General features: G+C 31.9%; 1 protein-coding gene across 1 annotated transcript; it reads right to left on the reverse strand.

Moving 5' to 3' along the window:
- Positions 1 to 3,025: 3,025 nt before the first annotated feature.
- BckdhB (Branched chain keto acid dehydrogenase E1 subunit beta) lies at positions 3,026 to 9,999 on the reverse strand. The gene is made up of 8 exons (XM_074137469.1): positions 9,690 to 9,999; positions 9,525 to 9,602; positions 9,241 to 9,443; positions 6,773 to 6,928; positions 6,500 to 6,671; positions 5,409 to 5,554; positions 3,700 to 3,786; positions 3,026 to 3,621 (listed from the first exon to the last, which is right to left on the reverse strand). Exons 1-8 carry the CDS (start codon positions 9,826 to 9,828, stop codon positions 3,481 to 3,483), a joined length of 1,122 nt encoding a protein of 373 aa, XP_073993570.1. The 5' UTR covers positions 9,829 to 9,999; the 3' UTR covers positions 3,026 to 3,480.
- Between the last annotated feature and the right edge of the window lie 171 nt (positions 10,000 to 10,170).

The raw sequence follows: 10,170 nt of genomic DNA on the forward strand, positions 1-10,170 counted from the left end.
TCCTATCAATCTGTGTCACTAGATCTGAATTACCTGGTTTTCTAGAGAACAACATTAAAGTAGCTTTCATAAAATTCTTTATTCAAGTAACATTACACTTGAAAATGTTTATACAAAAGCCATTAAAAAGACTTACATCATAAATTAAATTTGATGTTCAAACAGGCTGAATTTCAGATGCTAATAAAATGCCTTCCTAGAAGAAAATAAAATAAAGGTTTTTAATTATTTTAAAACGATTTGAATTTACTGAAAGAATAAGTAGATGCATTTGTTGTCTCGTCTATCTTATATTTTTCAACTTAAAACTTAGCGTGCATTTCAAGATACAGTACAACCTCGATTAACCGGGATCATGTTGAGTCATTATAAGAACATCTGGATCGGCGCCGAAACAAAAGTTAATTTTCGGTGGCGACAGGAAAATTTGTTGTCTTCCGATGTAACATAATTGTAGGCGTGGCAGCAACTCTTTTATACCTGATTTTCTTGAAGGATCATTATGTATGTATGTAAAAAAATAAAAAAAGGATTGCCGTCTAAGATAGGAGTTGATCTCTGGGATGAAACGGCTTTATAATTTACATATTTTCACATAGACATCTTCCTGATGAGTCTACCTATGCACCCGTATAATACATATTGTACATACTTATATACATATGTACATTCATAGGCACAAATGTACTATGTAATACTGTGTATTTGGTTTAACCGGGGTTTCAGTTTTCCGTGGTGGGTATAGCCGGAGGTCAGCCCGGTTAATTGATGTACTGTATAATTAAAATTTTCTAGGCTTTGGGCTCAGTTGTGTGTTATGTCCTTATTAACTCGAAACGTATCTAAATTTGGCAGATTTCAGGGGAAGATTTTTAATAGTTTCCCTCCTATAACCTACCTTAAAAAAGAGTAGCTTGGATATTTGAGAAGGACAACCTAGGCAGATTCATTATTTCTTTTTAAATTTAAAGAACTGAGGGAATTAGATTTCTACTAGCTTTTTAGTACTCCACACCCTTTTAAGTAAATTTCCATTATATCAACATCTTTCAATATTCAAAATTTGTATTCTCAATTGGAAAAATAACTACAGTTTTCTTAATCAAAATATAATGGAGTCCTTTTTAATTTCGTGCTTAGTTACTTAAAATCGAATATTGTAAAGCATGTCACAAAAGAAGTGTACCTGTTTACACCGATTAGGTGCTGCACACAATCTTGAAACTTGTGTTCTTTGTTGGATTTGACAAGAAAAGAAGTCCCTATTTCTTTTCCTCTATTATGGCGAAATTCATTACTAAATACAAAGCCTCTAATTTGCACCGAGATCTTCTTGTTCCCTATGTTTCTGAAACTGCAAGATCCTGTTACGTTAAATACCCCGCATCAATTTTCTTACATCCTAATTCTCTAGTTTCCTAAATCATTGCATTGCTCTGAAATCCTCCAAGAAGTGCCTGTGTACCAATAGTGACATATTCTTTTGGAGTTTCGCCAATTGAAATTCTCCCTTCATGCTACTCATGTATTTTACTACGTATCATGTTGTATCAGCTTCACTTATTGCAGAAATGAACTGCTGTTGTGAAAATAAAGTATTAAAAAAAAATAATAATACAAAGCCATGCAAGGATGAATTTTATTTATATTTATAGTTTCAATATATACATATTAAAGTGCACAATAATAATAGAACACCCTCAAGAGAGAAACTCTACCTCCATTTCATACTAAGAAGTTATATAAAATATCAGTCTCATCTGAAAATAGAATTAGAGAGGGTAAATACATTTAAAGAAATATTTTTAAATGAAATCAGAAAAAATTCCTTGTACAAATATATAAGTGGTGAATGTATCTAAAGGAATGTTAACCTGGCTTATAATGATTTCGTAATGCAGCCGTTGGTGATGGCAGAATATATTTATAAAAAGAGTATCTCCTTAGTCTTGTATTGACTTTCACTGGTGCAAGCAGCTATGAGGGCACAAATCACAATGGTGTGCAAATTAGTGATATTGCAACAAGAGTATCCTGCACTGTAGCTAGTACCAAAGTTTGATGTTTCCTTTGATATATGTTTTGACCTTCACATAAATTTACATAATGCTTGTATTATATATTTTTTTGAGAAACTAGGTACCACAAAATCAGATGCCAAACATTCACACGAATTTCTTGATATTCAGTTCTTTGTTTTGGTAGGAAAATAAAAGATCTTGAACAAAACATTTTCATATAAAAGCTGGGGTAAAGTATGGATCTTCTATCTTTATCCTTCACAACCGTTGTAAGTAATAGAATGGTAAATCTTCTTCTAAAACCCGAATAGATGGATTTTAGTATCCTGGACGCAGAGGTAAGAAGAATAAAGCTTTTTCTGCACCAAAAATTTTCTCAGGTATTAAAAAAAAACTATTGCTAGTTAACAACAAAAGTAACAATACAAATTTGTAAAAAGATTGGCTATTTCCTAATCTTAGTAAGCCTGAGAACAATGGGTAACTTTAATCTTTGCTGAGATTATCTATTTCAATTTTCCCTCGGAAAAAAGTTCAGCCAGCAGAAGAATATTCATATCTATATTAGATATTATATATATCCTTTCCCTTTCCCAGAAGTGAAACATAAGTTCTTTACCTCAAATGTGTACCCAAGGATGTTATTTAAAGAAGCAGTTCCAGTTAGGTTGCGTGTATTGGCTAAATAATGGTAAATGAATGACATAATGGTGCAATCTCAAAGGGGGAGGGATTCAAAGACCCCGATCGGACCCAGGGGTATAACAAATGAGATTCAAAATAGTTCCCTAGTGCTGGCTAGCGACGTTTGAAGTGGGTGCAATATCTACCAATTCTCTTACCACTATCATCATCATCCTAGCCTTACCAGGGGATTCAATGGAATCAGCTGAGCAAATGTACCGTACAAAGATTTAGCGTAGCTACTTAGATCTGCCACGTAATCTGCTTATTCATCAACGACGCTTGCATTCAGTGTTTAATGGTAAGAGACAGACACTAAAAACTGTTGACAAATCTTTATTAAATATGACAGCCTTCACAGGAATGTAAAAAAATAAAAAATACTTTTTCTCACCTTATTGTCCAATATTTGAGATGAAATCCTTTAACACTATTACGGATTCATTTACAACTTTTTATTTTTAACATCGATAACAACAATTTAACAAATTCTAACTTAAATAAAGATATGATTGTCTTAAACGAGGACTTTATCAAACAGCAAAATTCATTCACACAATAATTCATTAAAATTTAACAACAAAAAATATTAGCTCCGTCCTGTCAGTCAGGATAATATTCGGTTATCTGATAAAGCTTGATCAATTAAAAATAAAATATTCTTGAGCAGCTTTTCATTAATAGATTAGTATTTGGGGAAGAATGTCCTCAGATAACCATTAAAGTAATTTTAAAAAAATAAATCTTTCCTTGCCGATGCTAATTTTACATTATTTTAAAATTTTACAATATCTAATACAGCTTCTAAACATCTCCATTTAGTAGGAATATAAAATGGTTCAAAAATGTGTGGAAATGGAGTATCAAAACCGGTAACCCTTGTTATTGGTGCCTCCAAATTCAAAAAACATTCCTCCTGAAAACCATGTAAATTATTAGATTGATTGAAAATAATATTTACCGTTACCATCTGTTGCAGTTAACTTATAAATACCTGAATTGTGGTAGCAAGTTCAGCTCCAAATCCGCAAGTTAATGGAGCTTCATGGGAAATAATAACTCTGCCTGTTTTCTTTACTGACTGCAATATTAAGAATATATATTAATAAGTTTTATATCTAAAATAAAAGTTGAGTTTTTTAAAAAAAATAATGACTTATTGTTTGTCTGGAGAATTTTATTAAATTTGGAACAACAGAAACGATTTATTTCTTTATACTGCGCAACAAATTGAAATAATCTAACTTTACCTAATGAAGCTACAATAAATTTGATTTTAGCTTTGTAGCTGTTCACTCTACACTCAACCTTTAATGTCTTATCTTTAAAGTTTCGCAGGGTTTAATAACGTTTATTCACAAATCTATTGTATCAATAAATTTCCCGAGGTTTTTAGTGAATTTATTGTCTGGGCAGTTTATTTAGTTCAAAGAAAGAAATTAATGCGCAGTTTTGTTTAAGAGAAACAGTTCAGTTAAATATTATTTCAAATGATTTAGACTTTAAACTTTCGAAGAAGCTTTCACATGAAATCATTCGCAACATTTCGAAAGTTGATGGCGACTTACGGAAGAAGAAATCTTTCCTAATTTATAAATCTTTTAAATTGACTAGAACTGATAGCAGAGAACTAATTCAGTGTTCTTGCTCTCCTTCTGAAGGGTTTCTTCTTCCACATCAACAATTTCACACTCTAGGACATGAATACTACGTCCCCATATCTGCGCAGAGAAGTTTATCGTGGAGCATTATAGCCACCAATGCTTCTAGATCTTCTTCTTCTTTGATTTTAATACAATGAAAAATCTATGTCTGAGTTGCGGAAGAAGGGTTCTTTGGCTTTACTCGTATATTCAGTGGAAATGTGAATTAAAATAAAGCGTTGCAGGAATCATGATTTTCTTTTTATCATCCTTGGAGTGGGCCCTAACAGGACAAGCTTCTTCTTCACATAATGACAGAATAGTCTTCTTAGAGGAAGTTTCTTTATAGATAAACGTGGAACTAGCTTCAGGATTCTTGACGTTACTGCAAATCCCAACTTAGGAACAATAACACTTACCCTGAAATATATTCTTAAATTTTTTGAATAGGAACTCTATAATAAGTCCATAGCAGGTCTCTTAATATTCTTTCTCGGACAAAAAAGTATCATACAAGTGGGATAAAAGGTTTGCAAGACTGTATTCAGATCAACAAAGACTTCTACATACAAGCACGCACACAAAAATTCAAGTAACTAGTACGTAACAATTCTAATAACATCTTTGTAACACATACATTGTATCTTTATACAAATAAAGTTTAATTTGATAATAACATTCTTTCAAAATCAAGGACCGATTTAAAAAATGATTCCTGGTAAAACCTCAATTTTGAAAACTTTCGAAAACCGCAATGCTTTACCGCACTAGAAAAAGTGTACAGGATAGTCAAATGAGCGTTGGAAGATCATTCCAATGATCCAGTTAGTCTAACTAATTTTAAAAATTGATCACTTTTTTTTTTAATTGCATAATTTGACTTTAGAAAACAAGCTAGTTACGAAAAGATATCAAAGAAAACGCAATATGAAATTTGAGAGTGTAAAAGGTTTAGTTTTTAACATATTTATCAAAAATAAAAGAATAGAGACAATGATAAATTACATTCTTATGGGGATAATTCCATTAAAAACAGTAAATAATGTTTAATCATAATTACCTTAAATATAGTTTCTGAATCCCAAGGCAAAATAGTCATCAGATCAATAACTTCGCAAGAAATATTGTGTTGTTCTTTAGCCATTTGTGCAACCTCACATAACACATGAACTTGTGTTCCCCATCCAATTACCGTTACATCACTACCTGAGAAAATTTAAAAAACTACCATTAGTTTTTTAGTTCGAGAATTTATACAAAAACACGAAGAAATCATTGAACATTCTAAGTCATTTCTAAATAGGTGGACTTTAATGAATGTTACTTATTTCAAACTTCTAGTTTGGTTCAATTTATTACTATTATTATTATTAAAAAAGAAGAGGTAGAGGTAACTATGAAGTAAAGTATCACTAAATAAGTACTGAGCGGATAAAATTTTTAAAATGTGGTTAGGTCGGCAGTGTAGGATAATATCTTAGATTTTAACCGTCGTCGCATGCATGTTTATCAAGCTGAGTCAGCAATTATTGCGAGACGGTAACTTAAGTAAGTGAAGCCGAAAACTCTACACTAAACTGAGTAATCTACCTCTGAAAACATGCATGCTATGACGGATAGAATCGAAGACAAAATTTTTGCAATAGTAAAATCTAAGCATAATTAATCAAACCTAACACTTGGAAAAGAAAACTCTTAGACAAAAAATGCCTAACTCCTTATCATCCCACTTGATGGCTGTGAAATGATATAGAAAGTGGCGTTCTATTAAATTAAGGGGAACGAAAACATTGGAAAGCCTAAAATAGAGTTGAAAACTTTCGTAGCTAAACATTTTAGTGTTTACATCTAAACAGATCATTCATATGTAATTAATACGGTCAACAAAACTTAAAGCACTTTCGTCCAATGATAAAATTCCATAGTTTTTCCTTCTTAGTGAAGGCAGTTGTATGGCAATTAATGTGCCTTTTCCAAGATGTCTTATATAAAAAAGGCTATTAGATTAAAATATTACGGGAATTTCTCGTATCCGTTCATATTAAGCACACGAAATTCGTATAACCAGACAAATAATACGTCAAGTATGCTTAAAATAAATAGCCGTGAAGATGATTTATAAGAACAGTGGACTCAGTAATGCACACTTACCAGGAATGACAACATCAGCTTGGCCCAAAGGTACAGTAAAATGTCCAATTGGAACTTCATCAACAGCAGACCTGTATAGAACCTTTGGTTCAAAAAATATGCAAGGATCTTCATCCTCAATGCAAGCTAGAAGAAGCCCTTTAGCCTTGATCGGACCTCTTGGCATTACTATCTAATTCAAATTACAGAATTAGAATCTCCATAAACTTTTTTAAAAAGTTTAACATAACAGAGAGCATCTTTTATTCTACTTATAAAGGTATAATAGCTTACTTTAAGTCCGGGAGTGTGTGCGAAGTATGCCTCAGGACTTTGAGAATGATAGTGTGCACCATGTCCCACAGCACCACAAGGTGCACGAACTGTCAGCTTACCACAATTAAATTCATTTCCACACCTATATCGGTATTTGGCAGCTTCATTTACTAACTAAGAACAAATATATATTCATAATTACTTTTACAGAAAAAAACATTTTTCGTGATGTTTTTTTGCAGACTGAGCTCAGCTATTTTAAAAGTATTCGGACATGATGCTTTAAGAAATGCTATCTAAGTTAATTTAATAGACTTCTGTAACTACTGAAGAAAATAGTTTACTCACTTCAAAATGCGCTACGTACCCATAATGAAATTAAAAAACTCAAAAGTTTATTTTTACTTTTCCATTTTCCTATTTTTATATCAATAATTCAATTTTACTATATGAAAGAGAGCACATAAAGTCAATTTTAATTGAAGGAAACCAAAATAAATACAAGAATGGGATAGAAATGAAACAGGACGTATAAGCTGCATTGCATTTAATAAAAATTTAAGCCGGTCAATAAAAAGAAGGAAGTTATCCAGTTCATGTACATAATTACCACAATGTGTTAAAAGTGCTTAATACACAAAATTAGCTCAAACATGCACAATCACACATATGACGATAATAATAATAAAATTCTGAACTAGTGATAGGAATTAAAATATAAAATAAATAAATAAATGAAGAGCGTTTTGTATATTGCAAGGGTAATATTTTCACTAAAATCTGTCTTTTTGAAGATAAATTATATTATTAATGCAATCATTTGCAAAATTATACAACTGAATAACTGAAAATTAAAATTTACAAAAACACCAAGAAATAAACAAAAAATAATAACATTCCAAGAAACATTTTTACTATTGCAAAAGAAGATAACATAAAAAACTAAAAATCCTGAACTAAGTTTGACACATAAAAAAATGATGTTAATGGAATTAAAAAAATCATTAAAACTGAGACGCATTTAAAACAGATTCTTGTAACTCCTAAAAACCTTCAAGTCAGACTTTTCTTTTGTGAACTGGTTACTCCGCACCTTTATTATTGTTTTTGAGTCCACTCACACTGTAGTACCCATGGAGATAAAACTACGTCATTCTTTAGTTCTAAGAGAGGAGGAAGCCAATAGCAGATAGGAATTATCACTTCTGGAGTCTCTACCTTCAAGTGTTCTAAGAGAATATACGATCCTTCTGGTAACTGCCCAGTCTCACTAAGAAAACCCCTGGAATAGAGAGAAATCGGCTGAGTGGGATAATCATTCCCCTACATTAAAATGACTTCCTTTATCCACTTCTCAGCTTCAGGTAGATTACCTCAACCCCGACTGTAGGATAAATGCTCTCAACCTATCTCACTCAGTTGGTCTGCTCTGTGGAGTTGTCCGAGGGTCCACAACGATGTGTAGATCGCATTTTGCGTCCCAGTAGGATACACCCACTAGTTCGTATTATTCCACCAAATGTAGGTCACTGACTAATGAATATTGACTAGATGGTTAAACCATTCATAGTACCATAGTAACCAAAACTAGAACCATAACAATCTTACTTTCAGGACTCTCTTGACATATCCAACAAGTTGGCACTTAATGTGCTGTTCAAACTAGTCCTTAAATGAAGGAAGTAGCTGGGAATGTATCGTGGTAGACCAAATACCCTTCATAAAAATTGAAACGCGATAATGTCTGAACTGCTTCCATCTCACACTTGAGCTGCAGTGCAAATAACTGATCGCGAAATTAAATTTTTGAATTAGATGCCACATTTATTTGAGATATTTTTCATTTCAATTATTTATCGTACATTAGTTCTTCCGTCCAAAGGGTAATATTTTCAGAAATTCGCTTTTTTTTTTTTATGATTTTGTATTAAGTCCTATAACGGTGAGAAGATAACGTACGCTTGTGACGTAACTAATTTATATTGGCCAATTGTTTCATAAAAACAAGGTCAGTTACGTAAAATTTTATGCGAAAAAAAATAAATTATGGAATTCACAAGTAAATTAACGGAAACAAACTTTAAATTACAACTTATTTAAGCAGATTGAAACTAATATGAATTATGGTGGAAGTTATAAACAATAAAAATGTGCAACGCAATAAAGAAAATACGTGAGAATTCTAGTCATAAATTAACTATACTAACTAATTAGGACGAGAAAGAAAGTTACCTTCAAGTGAAGTGATAATTTTTAATACCGCAATTAAGTGAACTAAGTTTTAGTCCAATTTGTAGTCCAGTTATTGGTCTTGACTTGGGAAACAGATTTTAATTATTCATTTATTAATACTGAATCATTATATTCTACTGTTACTAAATGTGACAGTAGATCTAGTTACCTCAATAATCAAATAATCCGTTATCAGGCTTTTATGGCCGTTGCTATCAATGCGCCAAAAGGATAAATTAGTTAAAATTATATACCTGGTCAAAAGCAGGAAATATGTAATCTGCAAACTGTATCTCCGAAATAGCTGTAGCACCAGAAACAGCCAAACCAATGCCAAATCCAACAATACCTTGTTCACATAATGGAGTATTAAAAACTCTATCTTTTCCATATTTCTGTTGCAGCCCCATCGTACATCGAAATACACCTCCAAAGCCAACATCCTCTCCAAATACAACTAAGAATTTTCAAAAAAAATTAACTAGTAAATGTTAAATAATTAATATTGTAAAAAAAGATAAAAGATGAAAATATAAACCTGCTGTTGGATCCTTTTCTAATGCCAAATCCAATGCATTTGTAATAGCTTGATACATGTTAAGTTTGTGTTTTTCTCCTGTAAAAATATTATTCTTCCATGAACTCATCAAAAATAAGTATGAAAGAAAAAATTCTTTAAGAAAGATGTGTTATAGAAATTTACCATCAGCTGGAACGTTGGTATCGGGATGATAAGTAAAATGAGCAGCATTTCGCCTCGAAAAATGTGGCTTCTTGCAATTTAATAAACTAACATTATTGTACCTTAAAAACAGCGTTAAACTACTTTTCCACGCAGTCATGTTTTACGAAACGTTGAGCACTTTCTGGTGACTAGTGTGGTGTTATTCTTTCTTCCGCCACGTATGCCTCCAATCACCGAGCAGCTTTCATTCACTGGCCATTCCTAAATCAAATTACGTATGTAATTTAAAATACGTAGTATCCTAACTTTACTATAGAGGGCTGCTTAGTTCTCATTACTCAATCAATTCAAGGTCATTATATAGTTTAATAATGTCTTAATGAACATTGATCGATTCAGTAATATCGATACTCATGTAATTTTTTATTTCTCGGCAGTTTGATAACTCTAGCAAAGATTCTAATTCAAAATTAGTTTAGAATCCTGGGATATCGAGAAA

Source organism: Rhodnius prolixus, unplaced genomic scaffold (assembly GCF_049639745.1).
Source record: "Rhodnius prolixus isolate KJV_2025 unplaced genomic scaffold, Rpr scaffold_5, whole genome shotgun sequence".
NCBI classification, from domain to species: domain Eukaryota; kingdom Metazoa; phylum Arthropoda; class Insecta; order Hemiptera; family Reduviidae; genus Rhodnius; species Rhodnius prolixus.